This window comes from Rhincodon typus, chromosome 15 (genome assembly GCF_021869965.1).
Source record: "Rhincodon typus isolate 14 chromosome 15, sRhiTyp1.1, whole genome shotgun sequence".
NCBI classification, from domain to species: domain Eukaryota; kingdom Metazoa; phylum Chordata; class Chondrichthyes; order Orectolobiformes; family Rhincodontidae; genus Rhincodon; species Rhincodon typus.
The window spans coordinates 53511681-53530466 of NC_063346.1; the positions used below are offsets into that span (position 1 = coordinate 53511681).

Consider the following 18786-nt stretch of genomic DNA (forward strand, 5'->3'; position numbering starts at 1 on the left):
ATCTAGACTGAACATGTTAGCTTGATCTCTATGGATACTGTCTGACCCACTGTGACCTCCAGCTTTTATTGCTTTCACTACAGATTTCAGCATCTGCAGCAATTTGTTCCTCCAGAAGATTGGATGATTTCAACGAGTTGGATATAGTAATTGGGGCGAAAAGCAGGAACATGCTATTGAGTTGGATGATGAGCTCTGACATTATGAATGGGCAAGTAGGCTTGAAAGACCAAATGGTCTAACTTTGCTCCATTTTTCAATGTTTCAATGAGACACGTACCGTTTGTAAGAGAATTACTGACATTAATATTTACAGTTGAGAGCTCAACTGCTCCTTGACACACAATTGATGGTTTCTGCAAAAACAGAAGCTTTGAATTTAAATAACACAGATCAAAAAAAGGATCAGAATGATAGAGAACTTTTCCTATGGAGAGATTTTTCTCTAAAGCCTTTGAGGTCATAAGGAAATTCACATGAGTTAACTTTTCCAAATTCCTATGAGCTACTCTATTAGCTGGCATGGTGGCACAGTGGTTAGCACTGCTGCCTCACAGCTCCAGGGACCTGGGTTCGATTCCATCCTCAGGCGACTGTCTGTGTGGAGTTTGCACATTCTCCCTGTGTCTGCACGGGTTACCTCCAGGTCCTTTAGCTTCCACCCATATTCCAAAGAGGGGCATGCTAAATTACCCCGTAGTGTCCAGGGATGTGCAGGCTAGGTGTGCTAGCTATGGGAGACGTGGTGTGGACTTGTTGGGCCAAATGGCCTGTCCCTATACTGTAGGGATTCTAGATAGTCTTAAACGATGTTTCAGGAGAGAATATTAAAGACCAATCCACTTTAAAAGAAAATTAAGAACTCACATTAACACAGCATCTTTCATGACCTTATAACATCTAAAAGCACTTCACAACTAATTTATACTTTTTCTAATGTATTCTTTCAAGTATAGTCCCTCTTTTAATGTAAAGAAATGTGGTATACAAAAGGCAATAAAAAAATCATCAGAGCACCTGTTTTAGGTCTTAATGACTAATAAATGTTAACCATGAAAAGGTCCTCTGCACTTCTTCAAATGTGTTGTGGAATTTTTGCATACACACTGAAATGTCAGCCTAGATTAGACATTTGAATCTTTGGAGTAAAACGTAAACCCACAAACTTCAGGTTACATGTTCCCCACAAGCTCAGGGCTCCTCACATTTTGTAATAAACACACTTCTACTATGCTCAGTACCGAGTCACTGAAATAGTGGATAGGTTTTGCCATTCCAAAACCCTTTGAATGGGGCAGTCTTGAACTCTAGGCAGAAAATTGACACAGGGTCATAGCATTGCTCATCTTCCTTATCTAATCCAAAGAATGCCATATTGGACAACACTGAAGAAGAAGACTGGAAACTTGCACAAACATAATCGATTAGACCTGTTGTGATGAGTTATATAAACATTTCATAGGATTATGTTAGACATACAGCAAAGAAATAGGTCATTTAACTTAATCAGTCCATATTAGTATGAATCCTCAATACTGGGTTCATCCACCTATTCTCATCTAAACCACTGCATCACTGATAATCATGGCAAACAGCACTAATGTGAAGGCTGTAACAGCTTTCCTACACAAGGCCCATTCAGCAATGAAGAACAGTAACGTCTTACATTGATTGGAGAGTCAAGGCTGTCTGAAAAGGGAATCTGACAAAAGGTTTCCTCTCTTGTCAACAGGAAATCTAGTAACATCAAAGCAACAGTAGAGTTGTATGTACATTTCTGGGGAGTCAAAACAGATAAACGCCATAAGCAGTTCAGACTCATCAAAACAATACCAGAGGTGACAAATTACAAATAGGAGGAGAGATTTCAGATTCTTGGATGATCTTCAAAATGGTGCAATGAAAGGATAAAATGAAATTCAATTAAGGTTCTTAAAATTATTTAAAAATTTAACAATGTAAGTGAGAGAAGACTACCTTCCCTGATAGGTAAGCCAATTAGGAAGATTATTATTGTAAAATTACTCCAAGAAAATCAAGTTTAGGCACAAGATACAAGTGAAGCAAACACCATTGCATCTTTTAAGAGATAGATGTTGGAAGTCAAGGAAGACATGAAACTGTGGAAACACAGCAAAACTGTGACACTAGGTTGGATTACTCTAGCATGTCAGTCCATGAATATGATGGTTGCAGTGGCATCCTTCTCTGTTGTGAACTTCTACAGGTCTGTAGTATTGTTTGTAAAATAAATTTATTTTTTCAAGTCAGTTTAGTACACTAATCTTACCTCTCCATTTGCATTCATTTTAATGTTGAGCTGTCCACCATCTCTTAGAGTTGTGAAGCAGACATCCAGTGGTATACTGGTACATTCAATGTCATCAGGTATGAGGAAGTTCTGATTCATCCACATCACAACCTGTAAAGAGCACAGAAAATGAGACAGAGAGGGGTAAGCATAACCAGACAGCTCTCTACATACCATAGAAGAAATTCATGCTCAGTAACTGCATCAGGTAGGTTCATATAGATTAAACCGGAACTGTTAACTGAGCACCAACTAATTCTCAACACACATGACACCTACCCATCTCTCGTAATTCAGCCATCTGCTTAATTTTAGTTGTTTTGAAGACTTTTTTTAATCCAATCATGGGATATGGGTCTTGCTGGCTGGTCATGCATTTATTGCCCATCCCTAGTTGCCTGGAGGGCAGTTTAGGGTTGACAACATTGCTGTGGGTCTGAAATCACATGTAGTCCAGACCACATAAGGATGGCAATTTTTCTTTCCTAAAGGATATTAGTGACCTAGGCAGGTTTATACAACAATTGACAATGTTTGCCACTGGGCTAGATCTTTTATTAAATTCAAATTTCACCATACTGAAATTCAAACTCATTCCATTAGAATGTTAGCCTTGGGCCTTCAATTACTGGTCTTGTGGCATGACCATTAAGCCATTCCTCCCCAAATGAAACTAAAGCTTCAGACAGTCACACTGGACTGAATTTAACAGGTCCACCAACAGCTGGTTTGTAGGCGATGGTGGGCATTAAATTCAGAGGGATATCCTGTTGCATACCCACTTGCCACAGAGTGTCAGTAATTTTATGAAGTGGGCATGAAGGTAATGCCAAGGTGACGGGAGGAAACATTTTAAAGATACCCTGAAACCAACTTGAAGAACATTGGTTTTGACATTAAAGGCCAGGAAGGGAGGGTCCAGCATATGACCCCACATCACCAAAGTATAGCTGGCTTTGAAACAGGTGGATAATGAAAGCCAAAGACAGAAGGGTGAGAAGAAAGCTCAAAAAGTCATGCAACTACCCATCAACCACAAATTGATCAACAGACTGATCAATAACTGACTTTTAATATGGTTTTGGAATTTTGTTTTTAAAAAGTGCTCATTCTTCCTGAGTGTCTTATTTTCCCTTTTTCACTTCCTTGACTTTTCACTGCTTTTACCACTACTTTGAGCAGACTTTCTATCTTTCTCTTTGTCTTTCTTGCTCTGCTTCTGTGGCAAACATCTTTCTTTTTCCAAGGAACCACCAAGATTGACTGTCATCGAGAGTAATGTGTTTCAAAGAAAAAGGTTATATGAAATGGTAGCTACTACAGAGGCGACTACAGTGAGAAACATATTACATGCAATGCACAGCACGTTCTTACCATTAAGTGTTTTCTTTTGAATTTCCTATTATTTAATGGCTTTCGTATATTTACATTAATTAACTCTAATTTTGGTCCCCGCACATGGAAACATTTCTCCTAACAAACCTAGTCATTGTCGTAAAAGAGTTCTATCAGGCTTTCCCTCTTTAGCAGGTAAAAGAACCACAGCATGTTTAGTCTTTCCTAATAACTATATGCATATAGTTATTAGGAAAGACTAAACGTGCTGTGGTTCTTTTACCTGCTAAAGAGGGAAAACCTGATAGAACTCTTTTATAGCAGCAGCAACCTACAGACGCAGAAATGTGGGTAACAGGGAGGTCTGCTGAACGTAATAGCTGTGCTGCATTTGCATTTTCTTGCCCACCAGCAGGCAAAATTGAACATCTGGCTCAATGTCATCTGGGAAAGCCTACAACCAGGGAGATGAAATGAGAAAAAGGAGCAATCTATGAAGGTGTCTGGAGTGGGGAGGGCTGTTGCGGAGATGGACTCAGTTCTTGGTAGAGATTGTGCATTAAGCAGAGATGCAGGGGGATTTCAAAGGCTCATTACAGTGTTTTAAAGTGTGTGCACTTCCTATTCATACTTTCAGTCTCTCCTTTGCACAGCCCCGTCCAGCTTAATCTTTTAATTGTACTCTTCAATTTGAGTTTTAGTTCATCACACACCTCTTGCCCCTTCTGATGAATCCACAACTCATTCTTTGCAAGTATTTTAAATCTTGGCAATATTCAGCTTTTTACTTGTTCCTACAGCATTCAAAATTACATGCTTGGCAAAACTTAATTATTATACCCTCAGTTATTTTAATGGTAATCAGCTTTACTAAACCTGTGGCCTTTCATCTTGGTTTCTAAATTAAGAATAACTAACATAAGATGTAGGTGGTGATAAAGAAGTGTTCTAACTTACCCTCTGCACACGATCACTGACTGTGAAGGTGACATAACTCTGAGGTTCAGAAGCAGTCCCTGGAGTGCACTGGGCATACATTGAGAATCGAGGCAGCTGCCTTGTTAGCTCGAATACGTGGAACTGCATGCTAAGTAAAAATATCACAATATATCCAATTTCATCCACAGAACTCTGCATTACTTTTGCTTCTACGGTACAACAATATAATTTTACAGCCACGTTTTCTCATTGGTATCGACTCTCTCAGAGTTGATTTTTACAGTAAAGAGATCAAGTTCTCACAGGTTACTAAGTAATGTCCTGTAACTTATACACTTGCAGAAAAATTGAAACTGTTTCTAGGTTATGTTTAGACATTACTGATTGCCCTCCTCTGGGTGAGACAGTAATGCATCTAATTATTATAAATTCCCTTAATTGTTAAAGTAAACCCCCTTATTCACATCTCAGAAACTTACAATATTCACATAATAAACGAGTGTGAATTACATTAATGGTCATGTTAATAAAAATTACTGATATTCCACACAAAAACTCTCAAACAGCAAAAATAAGTATGCATTATAGGAACATGATTAGGCCATTACCATTCAACTGATCATAGCAATCCATCCTTTTGCTCCCAAATCATTACCCTCTCTCCTGTTAATAACCTTACTCCAGCCAGTTACCAAACTTCTTTTTAATAGGGACACACAGTAAAAAGTTAATTTGTTTTGATACTATTTTGAGCAATGCCACAGACTGAGTAGGTAGACAGTCTTTGGTTTAATGTTTTGTCCAAAAGACAAGAGCTCTAACAATGTAAAACTTTCTCGGTATGCACAAATATAAACGTGGTCAAATTCCGAGGAACAGCTTTAAATTTTATCCTTTCAGCTCAGATTCAACTGAGCAAACTGACACACTGCCTCAGTAAATTTCTATATACTTATGGTCCTAAGTTACAACAGATCTGTCTCGCCTCCCTCTCCAACATGGGATAGTTATGTCTGTGTCTTATGCCTCACATTTTCCCTTGCAAACAGATTGAAGAAAATTAATATTCATATTGTCACTTTATAATACATTGGAGAGTAAATGTTTGCCTCCACAATGCACATGAACAAAGGCTTGACACTCTACCTTAGGCAGGCTCACAATGGCATCCCATTGTAGTGTACTTTTCACATCTACAAATAGTGGCATCTATCTGTCTCTATTGAAACAAAATCAGAAATTGCTGGAAAAACTCTGCAAGTCTGGCAGCATCTATGGAGAGAAAGCAGAGTTAAAGTTTCGGGTCTAGTAACCCTTTTTCAGAAGGGTTACTGAAGCCAAAATGCAAACTCTGCTTTCTCTCCACAGATGCTGCCAGACCTGCTGAGTTTTTCCAGCGATTTCTGATTTCCAGCATCTGCAGTTTTTTGGTTTTCTGTCTCTATTTAGTTGGCTTTAAGCTGTATTGAAATAAAAGCATCTGCAATTTACATATAATGCCATTTCTGAAGGGCACAACCAGACCTGTACCTTACTGCCCCACTGCTCACCTGTTTCTGTAGCCCACATAAGCCTTGATATGCAGATCCACTGGGATATCTTTGGGTGGAATGATGGGGACAAAGATTTGTCCTGAGAGATTGTGTGCACTGGGATGAACCACATGAGACTCTCCGTCAAATATACCCTCAGCAAAGATAAGCACAGCCCGAATAATGGTATCTATATAAAGACACACACTTTATAAAATGAAGAAACAATTAGATCTAAAAAGATCACCCATATTTACCTGGAAGGAGCTGAGAAAACCAGCTTGGTGAATATAAAGGCAGAAGTAAGGTTTTGCAAGTACAGCAGATGCTTCCCCACACCCCTGCATGTTGTCCAATATTTTATTAACATTTGAATAAGGTACAGGGGTTGTGTTTGAAAAAATTACAAATAAGTTTCAGTAAACTAATGCACCACTTTGCAAATACGTAAAAATCACACTTGCGATAACCAGACATTTTTTCCCAAGTGATGAGAGTTGAGGAAAAGCTGTTTGCTAAGATACTGGCAAAATACCCATTCTCTTCCTTAAAATAGTGATAGCAGAAATAATGCCATCATTAGAACACAATTATTGTTCTCAATTACTGGCTTGTAATAGATTGTTTCCGTTTTGCATGATCAGTGGCATTCAGATTCAACCAAACAACTGATTCAAAAATTTTGATCATGTTAATATACAAAATGATGGATTACTGCAATATTATAGTCACAATTTAACTTTTAAAATTCCAAATCAGAAACCAAAGAGGCCAAACCATTCAATACAATATCAGATAGGCACCCTGTTCATTGATGTTTTCTCGCTATCTGCAGCTTAAAATGTCTCAAGGCAAGGCAGACTCACCATTGGATGTAGAAATGCTCAGCTCTACATGAGGACGTTGGTTGGCAGTGTCTACATTGACAGAAAGGCCTGTTTGCAGTTGTGTATTGGCTGGAATAATGCCTATCTGTCCATCCCCGTCTCCACCAAAGGCACTCAAGGCAACCTAACACAAATGCAAAATGTACACATTTGGTTAGCTCATCAGTCACCTACTTAATGTTCTCCTGACATTCTGCCACGCCAGAGTATTGCTCCTTGTATGTGACCCGAAGAAGCAGTCACTAGCAAAATGCAGGAGGACTTAAATTTCACTTTACACTGTCTCATCTAGCACATCTAAGGCAAGTAAAGCATCGGTTAGACACATTGTACTTGCAGAACAGGGATGGAAGGCAAGATAATTACAGAAAGAAAAAACTTATTTGAGCAAACCAGATGAGTGACCATAGCAGAAAAATAGCAGTTTGAGCTTAGTGTGTCGATTCCTATAACACTTTTGAGAATGTTTTCAGCAAATGACAATTGACATCTGACATCAGTAACAATAATTGTTGTTTAACGTCCTACCTACCTTTGAATTTTCTTCATAGTTACGCAGTTCGAGCAGCAAGTTCTGTTTCCGCTGGCTCAGCTCACGGATCAAGTCTTGTTCTGCATTTGTGTCCATCAAATTCCCTCTCATCTCTTGATCAGCAGGCAGATAACCTCGAACTACAGAGTGAAAGACAAGAAATCTAGATTAGCTACTTCTCCTTTTCTTCTGAATCCTGATAGAGATCTCAGCCAAATGGGTCCTTTTTATAAATGATAGTGGACGATATGGGCTGAATTTTGACTGGGGGCAGCAACCATTAGTCCACTAATTGTCTTTAACTGGGAAATCTATTACAATCTAAGAGGTGCCTGGCCACTCACCAATAGAGGCCTGGGAATCAGACTGGGACTATAGGTTCTCCCCAACAGAAACACATTGCAATGGGATCCTGACAACACCAAATCCAGACTGGCATGACTCGAAAGGCTGAATAGCCCATGCCGGCTCCTATTTTCAATGCTTCTCTAATGTAAGAAGAAGTGTGTGTTGGTCAGGGTGCTGGGTAAACAGGGCAGGAAAGTGACAATTGCAGTGAAGAGAAGGAAGAATGCCTTTTTTGTTTCAGCAGGCTTCTCACAGTTAGGAAGGAGAGATCACATCCAGAATGAGGCACAGCCCATGTTAGTATTAGTTTGGGGACACTGGGGGCAGCGCAAGAATTCAGTTCAGAGGGGAAGAGGTGCTTTTCGCTTGCTTTTTTGGCTCATGGTTTATAAGGTTTGTTTTAAAACAGGATATATTGAAGTCCAGGATCAGGGGCCCAGCACAAAACAAAGTGACATCATTGCAAAACTGTATGTTTATTGTTTGGTAATTTGCTAATTTAGCTGCTAATTTGATTATCTATTACAAGTTACTTTCAGACTGAGGACAAATAGGATAAATAGTTACAGATTACAAACAAAAAGACCAGTGGGAATTTTTTAAAAAACGTGTTAAGAATTAAGTGAATAAGGTCCAGGTCCAGGCGATGTGTCCTATCTGTATGATTTGACAGCTGGTGGACCCCATTGTGCTTCATAGTGATTACATCTGTGGCAAGTCTTGGTCACTTGAGGAACTCTGGCTCAGAGTTATTGAGCTGGAGTCTGAGCTTCAAAAACTGCTACACGAGGGCAAGGAAGACGTTATCTGGATGCTGTGATTCAGGAGGCAGTCATACTCTTTGATTAAATACCTCAAATTTGGTCAGTGGTCAGGTATAGGAGGGTATGATTATGAGTGAGGCAGGCAGAGGGATCCAGAACATAGTACTGAACAAGCCTCAGCCCCGGACCTTGTCTAACAGGTTTCAGATTGTTGCTCATTGTGTGGATGAGGATGGGAGCTGTAGTGAGGATGCGCAAACTGACCATGCTGTGCACTTTAGTACAGGGAGCCATTCAAAAGCAAGGAGAAAAAGAGAAATGTACTTGTAATTGAAAAGTAGGGGAAAAGACACTGTTTTCTCTGTGGCCAGGATCAAGGCTCCCAAAAGCTGTGCTGAATGCCTGGTGCCCACGTCAAGGATCTCTCACCTGGGTTGCAGGGGAACTTGGAGTACAGGAAAAGATCCAGTTGTCGTGGTCTACGTAGGTACCAATGAGAGAAGTAAAAAAAGTGGTTCTGCTGAGGGAATATGAGCAGCTAGAGGCTAAATTAAAAAGAAGTACCAAAAAGTTACTAACTTCCAGATTACTACCTCAAGTATGGGTTTGAATTCACAGGACATGGGAATCAATACTGGGGAAGGAGGGAGCTGTTCCGATAAAGGCGGTGACTTGGTGGTGGTACCGTATCCTGTAAAGTTTTAAAATTGTTAGTGATGTGATAGATTGTTACCAGAAAACAAAAAGGGAAAAAATGTGTGAATGTCATATTGCACCAAAAAACATAAGTGTTGGGAAACTCAGTAACAGAACAAACTTAAAAGCCTTGTATCTGAATTCACAAAGCATTCAGAATAAGATAGACAAACCAATGGTACAAATCGAGTTAAATCGAGGTTTTTTTTAAAATTCATCTGTGGGATGTGGGCTTTGCTGGCTGGCCAGCACTCATTGCATGTCCCTAGTTGCCTTTGAAATGGTGGTGGTGAGCTGCCTTTTTCAACTGTTGCAGTCCACGTGCTGTGGGTTGACCCACAATGCTGTGAGGGAGGGAATTCCAGGATTTTGACCCAGTGACAGTGAAGGAACGGTGATATATTTCCAAGTTCAGGATGGCATGTGGCTTGGAAGGGAACTTGAAGGTGGTGGTGATCTCATGTATCTGCTGCCCTTACCCTTCTAGGTGGAAGTGGTTATGGGTTTGGAAAGTGTTGTCAATGCTAACACCCAGGATATTGATAGTGGAGTATTCAGTGATGGTAATACCATTTAAAGTCAAAGAACTTTGGTTAGATTGTCTCTTATTGATGATGGTCATACACTGGCATTTGTGTGGTGCAAATGTTACTTGTCACTTATCAGCCCAAACCTAGATATTGTCCAGATCTTCTGACATTTGAACATGGAAGGCTTCAATATCTGAGGAATCGTGAATGATACTGAACATTGTGCAATAATTGGTGAACATCCCCACTTCTGACCTTATGATGGAGGGATGCTCACTGATGAAGCAGACGAAGGTGTTGGGCCTAGGACACTACCCTGAGGAAATCTGGTCACAAGGACTTTAAACTAGTTATCTGGATAAGGGGCTTTCAATGCAGTACTTAGGGTATTGTACTTAAATGCGCAAAGTAAATGAAGCAAAGGAAATGAGTTTGTCAAAGATTGAAATTGGCGGGTATGATGTAGTGAGCATCGCAGATACATGGCTACAAGCGGATTAGGGCCAGGAACTAAATATACATGGATATGCAAACTATCAAAAGCACAGGCAAATGGGCAAAGGGCCAAAGTTGCCTGGTTAGTAAGAAATGAAATTAAAATCGATACCCAGAAGTGATATGGGGTCAGAACACCCTGACGGGTGTTATGTACAAGTCTCCTTAACTAGCTAGGATGTGGGGAAGAAAATAAATCAGGAGATAGAAAAGACATGTAAAAAAGGCACTATTACAATAATCATGAGGGACATCAATATTCAATATGAAAAATCAGTCCAAGAAAAGGAATTTGTGGAATGTCTGCGTGACAGCTTTTTTTGAGTAACTTGTGTACAGTCCACTGGGGAACAGGCAATTCTTGATTTGGTGATGTAGAACATAGAACATAGAACAATACAGCACAGTACAGACCCTTCGGCCCACAATGTTGTGCTCATCTATTATCCTACTAAGAACAATCTACCCTGCATACCCTACATGTGGCTATCCAAGAGTCGCTTAAAAGTCTCTAAAGTATCTGACTCCACTAGCACTGCCGGCAGCGCATTCCACATGCCTACCACTCTCTATGCGAAGAACCTACCTCTGACATCTCCCCTATACGTTCCTCCAATCACCTTAAAATTATGCCCCCTCGTAATAGTCATTTCCGCCCTGGGAAAAAGTATCCGACTATCCACTCTATCTATACCTCTCATCATCTAGTACACCTCTATCAAGACACCGCTCATCCTTCTTCGCTCCAATGAGAAAAGCCCTAGCTCCCTCAACCTTTCCTCATAAGACCTGTCCTCCAGTCCAGGCAGCATCCTGGTAAATCTCCTCTGCACCCTCGCTAAAGCTTCCACATCTTTCCTATAATGAGGTGACCAGAACTGAACACAATATTTTAAGTGGTCTAACCAGAGTTTTATTGAGCTGCAGCATAACCTCATGGCTCTTAAACTCAATTCCCCTGCCAATGGAAGGCAACACACCATACGCCTTCTTAACAACCCTATCGACTTGGGTAGCAACTTTGAGGGATCTATGGCCGTCGACCCCAAGATCCCTCTGTTCCTCCACACTGCCGAGAATCCTGCCATTAACCCTGTATTCTGCATTCAAATTCGACCTTCCAAAATGATTCACTTCACACTTTTCTGGGTTGAATTCCGTCTGCCACTTCTCTGCCCAAAGAAGTGTAATGAGGCAAACTGATTAGGGAACTTAAGGTGAAGGAACCCCTGGCAGGCAGTGATCATAAGATAATATCCACCTGCAGTTGGGAGCAAGATGCTTGAATCAGATGTAGCAGTATTACAAAGTAATTACAAAGACATGAGAGGGGGGCTGGCCAGAGTTGACTGGAAGGAGAGCCAAGCAGGGAAGATAGTGGAGCAGCAGTAGCATGAGTTTCTGAGAGGTAATTCAGAAGGCACAGCAGAAATTCATCCCAAGGATGAAGAAACATACTAATGGGAGAACAAGGCAACCATGGCTGACAAGAGAACAAGGGACAGAATAAAAAGAAAAGGAAAAGCATAGAATGTGGTGAAAATTCATGGCAGGCCAGAGGATTGGAAAGCCTTTAAAAACCAGAAAGGAACAACTAAAAAAGCAATAAAGGGGGAGAAGATGAAATATGTGAGTAAGCTAGTAATATAAAAGAGGATTGATAGAGTTTTTTTAAAGATACATGAAAGGTTAAAAAAAGGCAAGAGTGGAACATTGAACCGCTGGAAAATGAGGCTGGAGAAGTAGTAATGGGGAACAAAGAAATGGCAAAGAAACTGATGAGGTACTTTGTATCAGATTTCATGGTGGAAGAATCAGCAACATACTAGAACTTCAAGTGAGTCAGGGGCAGAGGTGAGAATGTAGCGGCCATCAGTAAGGAGAAGGTTCTGGAAAGCTGAGAGGTCTGAAGGTGAAAAAAAAAATCACCCAGACTGAATGAAATACACCCCAGGTTTCTGAAGGAGATAGCTGAGGAGGTGGCTGGGAAGATTGTGGAGGCAATGGTGGAGATCTTCCAGGAATCAATGGAGTCAGGGACAGTCCCAGAGGACTGGAAAACGGTTAATATAACATCCCTGTTTAAGAAAAGGAAAGGGACAGAAGATGGGAAATTATCGGCCGGTTAGCCTGACCTCAATCATCGGTAAGATTTAACAGCCCATTATTAAGAATGAAATTGGTGAGTACTTGGAAGTGCAGAGTTAAATAGGGTTGACTCAACATGGCTTTGTCAAGGGGAGATCATTTCTGACAAATCTGTTACAAATCTTCGAGGAGAAAATGAGCAAGTTAGACAAAAGAGAGCCAGAGGATTGATCTATTTGGATTTCCAGGAGGCCTGTGACAAGGTGCCATATAGGAGGCTGCTAAATAATGTAAGATCCTATTGTGTTCAGGGCAAGGTACTGCCATGGAAAAGGGAATTGGCTGACTGGCAGAAGGTAGAGAGTGGGGATAAACAGGCCTTTTCCAGGATGGCAGCCATTGATTGTAGTGGAGTTCCGTATGAGTGACAGAAGGAATACGATGTGGGAAAGTGTGGGGTTATACACTTTGGTAGAAAGTTTAAGGGCACAGATTATTTTCTAAACGGGGAAAGGCTTTGGAAATATGAAGCACAAAAGGACTTAGGAATCCTCGTTCAAGATTCTCTTAAGATTAATGTGTAGGCTCAGATGGCAGTTAGGAAGGCAAATGTAATGTTAGCATTCATTTGGAGAAGGCTAGAATATGAGAGCAGAGATGTACTGCTGAGGCTGTACAAGGCTCTGCTCAGACAGTATTTAGAATATTGAGAGCAGTTTTGGGCCCCATATCTTAGGAAGGATGTGTTGGCTTTAGAAGGGATCCAAAGGTGGTTTACAAGAATGATCCTGCGGCTGAACAGCTGGTCATATGAGCAGTTGAGGTCTCTGGTTTGAAGGACGTGGTATGTATTTCATTGAAACTTGCATAATAGTGAGAGGCTTGGATGCAGTGGACATGAGGAACATGTTTCCACTGGCAGGAGACTAGGACTCAAGCGTATAGCCTCACAGTGAAGGGAAAACCTTTAGAACTGACATAAGAAGGAATTTCTTCAGTCAGAGTGGCGAATTTTGAATTTTGCCAGAGAAGGCTGTGAAAGCCAAATCATTATATGCTGATAATTCATGCCCAGAAAGAATCATTGGACAGAAGAATGCAGGAATGCTATTTTCATTCTTTCCAACCTAATTGCAACTGTCTTAAAGTGACCATAACCAGATGAAATGAACCAATTCGATGCAGAGCACAGATCTAGTTCGTACTATTTGATCTGTATATCTTATCACTATCTCAGAGACCTAAGCCATTTCCCTACACACAATACAGTACATTGGGGTTAATGGTGAATTTCTGATTAGAATTTACTTCAGTCAGGGAAAGATGCATGGTCTACCTTCCCCTTCAACCGAGCAGCAGATGAGCTGCTTCTGTCCATCCATCCTGTAGTCTTCCTCCACAATTCCAGCAACACAGGAGGTGAAGTTGTCCTTGAAGATGACTTCACCAGTACGGTCACTGCGTGCATCAATCTGCCAGGTAATTCAAAGACAGTATCAATAATGATCATCCATCTTAATGCCAATAATACAGATGGCAAGTAAATAAGTATACTTTGCATTTCTGACTGTAAATTCCCTGCCCTTTTCCAAGGTTTCACTTCAATCCTCTGCTTATCCTCTGCCTTTTTATAAAGACTGTTACCAGGTGCATGAGTGAACTATAGATTCCGCTGTCCAATTTTACCTCCCTGGAAGGAGGTGCATTCCTGAAAAGCAGAGATGTACTAAATGCATAATGAGACTGAGTAGCCATTGATTACATTTATCTGATAAACGAGCACCAAAGATTTATACCATAGATGGTAGCGCAGAACACAGGCACTACAAGACATCAGGTATACAATTACTGATAACATTTACAGGCAATGGGAAATTTTACAAAGTTGAGAGATGATCTGACACTAAATACAACTCATTGAAGAAAAGTCAATGGCAGTCAGGTGGGACGTGAAATTCTGTCCCCACCCAGAGTTTGGTGGATGTCAGGAAATCGCTGCCTATGAATTTTTTGGTGCCAGTATGCTGTACATATTTTTTGTTTGGTCTCAGCATACCAGAGCTTCGAGAGTGAAGGGAGCAGAGGTGACTGTACAGCAGCCATCACTAGGGAGGTGGTGTTGGGGCAGCTAAAAGTTCTGAAGGTGGATAAATTACCTGGACCAGATGGACTACAACTCAAGGTTCTGAAAGAGAAAGCTGAGGAGATTGTACAAGCATTGGTGGTGATCTTTCAGGAATCACTGGAGTCAAGTACGGTCCCAGAGGACTGGAAAATCGCTAATGGAACATCCATGTTTAAGAAGGGAGAAGCAAAGGAAGGAAAATTATAAGCTGGGTAGCTTGATGTCGGTCATTGATAAGATCTTAACAGTCCATTATTAAAGATGAGATTGTAGAGTACTTGGTAAAATAGGGACTCAACACAGCTTCAACAAGGGAACGTAAGACCTGACAAATCTGTTAGAATTCTTTGAGGAGGTAATGAGCAAGTTAGACAAATCATAACCAGTGGATATGATCTATTTGGATTTCCAGAAGGCCTTTGACAAGGTGCTGCACAGGATGTTGCTAGATACGATAAAAGCCCAAAGGTGTTAGGGGCAAGGTACTAGCATGGATGGAGAATTGGCTGACTGGCAGAAGGCAGAGACTGGGGATAAAGGGGTCTTTTCCGGATGGCAGCCAGTGACTAGTGGATTTCCACAGGCATTAACAATCTGGACAGGCGATCTGAGAGCATTGTTGCCAAGTCTGCAGATGACAAAAGGTACACACTTTGGTAGAGGCATAAGAATAGAAGTGTAGACAATTTTCTAAATGGGGAAAGGCTTACAAGGGACTTAGGAGTCCTACTTCAAAATTCTCTTAAGGCTAACATGCAGTTTCAGTTGGCAGAAAGAAAGGTAAATACAACGTTAGCATTCATTACTGGAATTACTAGGGCTAGAATACAAGAGCAGGTATGTGCTGCTGAGGATATACAGACTGTTTTGGAGTGTTACCCCCCAAACTTACTGGGGACAAAGACTCAGGAGGCAGGCAGGATTCAGGCAATGGCAGACTTTTATTCAAGCAACAACTGGTTAATGCAGGGAGAGGGCCAAACACCTTCCCCGTATCTGGCCTCAACGTGAGAACCCAGTCGTTCTCTTTAATCTATGGCTCAGATCAGAAGAAAGATCAATGACGCACTCTGATTTTTAGTGAAACACAGCATTTTTATACCTTTTGTGATACAATAATCACATACAGTATGGCCACTGTGTCCTTCCTCCTTATTCCATACACCCAATCCTGTGAAACACATCATCAATGATGGACATTCCTGTGGACAGCCCCAGGTTCCCATGATCTCATGATGTTTAACAGACATTGTAATTGCCAGGCCTTGGGATCTTTCTATGCATCATATTAATTCACATTCCAAAATTACTGTTTATAGTCCTTAGGGTTTGTTCCAGACTTGCTTATCTCTAAGGACTGCTTGAATTCTGTTATTCAATGTATTCCATATGCTATCTCAATCAAATTCTGTTATTCCTCATATTTCCCGCTGCCCCTATATTTATAAAAATACAAAAGACAGTTGGTTTTTACTGACTGCTGTAAGATTTGTAGTATTAATTTCCCATCATAAAGTTAGTTGTACTTTTTAATGAGTAAGTTGCAAACAATCTGTTTCCTTCAGTACGTGCCAGGCATCTTTCTAAGAGATAAGGAAAGCGTTTCCTGAGACTAATTAACTTTGACGTCGAGGTTTAGATGTTTTTCCTCCTAATGCTTTGGTTAAATGTATATCACAATTATGCTGAAATCTATCTCTACGATTATCTGAAGAATCTTTAATTAGAATCTCTTCCTTAATTTTGTGAATAACTTCAAAGAAACAGCTGATTATTACAAAAATAACTTTATCTGTTGTTTTCATAGCTGCTTAATGAATTGGGCTGACTGGTTCATGGACTGAGATTTATACCCCTTGTTCTAATTGGTGCTGTTCACCTAATGGGACAACATTTTCTCATTTCTTGCTCTTTTTGTCTTGACTGCATAATGGCCCCCAAGAACTCTTCAGGACCAGGTCTCCTGCATTGGTGAACCCAATGTTCTCTTATGCCACAGACTGTGAAAAGCCTTGGAGCAGAGGACAGCTAACACGGGTGCAGGATACCATACCTATAAATAGATAGAATCATGGAATCCCCAGAGTAGAGAAACAGGTCAATTTGCCCAACAAGTCCACATTGACCCTCTGAAGAGCATCCCACCCAGACCTATTCCTCTGCCCTATGCCTATAACCCTGCATTTCCCAAGGCTAATGCACCTAACCTACACATCCCTAAACACTATGGGCAATCCACCTAACTTGCACATCTTTGGACTGTAGGAGGAAACTGGAGCACCCAGTGGAAACCGAAGCAGGCACAGGAAGAACGTGCAAACTCCATACAGGCAGTCGTCCGAGGTTGGAATCGAATCCGGGTCCTTGGCGCTAAGAGGCAGGAGTGCTAATGACTGAGCCACCGTGCTGCCCCTTCTCACATTGCTTGTTTGGTTTCTGCATCTTGGCTACTCTGCCAGTACTGGTAGCTGCAACCAATACTTGGTATTATTGTTCAGCAACTGACTTCATATTTTCTGCTGTCTTTTAACAGTCTGACCATATTGTGACCATTCTTTTTCTCCAAAAGGTCTTCCTTGAAAGCTTTGATCTGCATTGAAGTTATGATTAGCTCTATTATCCATCGAGACAGCTTGGCTTCCAAAATAAATTGCAGGACCTGCTAATGAACTGATTGACTGATTCCCATTGTCTGTAAAGCCAACAGCTCCAAATGGCTTGTCTGCAGTTTACCTGTGCAGAAAGCTAATTCTCCTGCACATTCCACAGTACAGCAGGGTCATTCTGATCATCCTCAGACAGGCCCAAAGTAATGACTTTATGCAGCCTCTCATTTCTGATGGTTATCTTAGTTTTAACCACTTATTTATTCAATTCTGTGACTGATAAATTTGAAAAGCACAATTCTATCCTTTGTTTATAAAGCCTTAATTTGGATACGACATCTGTGACCTTCCCACTTATGCTGGGCAATTTGGTAGTCATCTTCCTGATGTTCCCTTCCTTTTACATCATCCCTGGCTTAGAGGTACTTGGCAATGTTGCTGCGTTTTTTTTAAGTTCTCTTCACAATATTTTTATATTGGTTGCAGTTCAGGTTTTTGTCACACTCCCAGTGGCAGAATTTTCCCATTTCTTGCTCTTTTTGTCTTGACTGCACAATGGCCCCCAAGAACTCTTCAAAAGATCTTTCCTGCCTGACTCAAAACTGACTCATTGTCCACCAATCTAGCAATCCCACATTTAGGTAAGCCCTGTTCTCCAAAGTGGTCTGCAGTATTGAGAGACTTTGTCTCCAAGATTTTCAAAGACCATACAGCTTTTGCTGCAGGCAGCCTGTATTGCAACAAATCTTAAAAACTTAAAGAACTGCGGATGCTGTAAATCAGGAACAAAAACAAAGTTACTGGAAAAGCTCTGCAAGTCTGGCAGCATCTGTGAAGAAAAAGAACAGAGTTAACATTATGGGTCTGGTGACCCGGTACTGCAACAAATCTTGTCCGTGTGTCCTCCTGTCTTCAAATGCAGACCACAACTGTGTTATAATTTCCTTTCCTCTACATTCATAGAGTCATACAGCACGGAAACAGACCCTTTGGTCCAATCTGTCCATGCCAGCCAAGTTTCCGAAAATTAACAGTCCCACTTGCCAATATTTGGCCCATATCCTTCCAAACCTTTCCTTTACAGATACCTATCCAAATGTCTCTTAAATATTACAACTGTACGCGTATCTACCACTTCCTCTGGCAGTTCATTCCATATATGAACCACGCTCTGTGTGAAAAAGTTGCCCCTTTTAAATCTCTCTCCACTCACCTTAAAAATACGTCCCCTAGTTTTAAACTCCCCCACTCTAGGGAGAAGACCTTTGCTATTCAGCTTATCTATGCCCCTCATGAATTTATAAACCTCTGTAAGGTCACTCCTCATCTCCTGCGCAATCCTAATAACTAATAGTGAAGCATGAACAAAATTAATGGGGATAAGAGGTTGGTAGGGAGGTGAACATTCACCCAACTCCTTAGTCCGGTGAAGAGCAGGAGACATGTCTGCTCTGTCTTAGTCTGTCATGAACTGGTTCAAGAAGGCACCTTCACAAGCACAACAAGGGTTGGACAATAAATGCTGGCTCAGCCAGTAACACCCACATCCTGTGAGAGAATAAAACAGAAAAGAAGGCTGACAGAGATTGACACCAGGT

At 40.9% G+C, this 18786-nt stretch overlaps 1 protein-coding gene across 4 annotated transcripts in view; it reads right to left on the reverse strand.

Annotated features, from left to right (window-relative positions):
* The window catches only part of bbs2 (Bardet-Biedl syndrome 2), a 57359-nt gene that overhangs the window by 17088 nt on the left and 21485 nt on the right, over positions 1-18786 (reverse strand). For all 4 annotated transcript variants that reach the window (XM_048605739.1, XM_020531212.2, XM_048605740.1 and 1 more), the window contains 6 exons: positions 13794-13929; positions 7537-7676; positions 6984-7128; positions 6136-6307; positions 4604-4733; positions 2291-2422 (listed from right to left, as the gene is read on the reverse strand). In XM_048605739.1, the coding sequence (XP_048461696.1) occupies positions 2291-2422; positions 4604-4733; positions 6136-6307; positions 6984-7128; positions 7537-7676; positions 13794-13929 (855 nt within the window). The remainder of the gene's footprint in view (positions 1-2290; positions 2423-4603; positions 4734-6135; positions 6308-6983; positions 7129-7536; positions 7677-13793; positions 13930-18786) is intronic.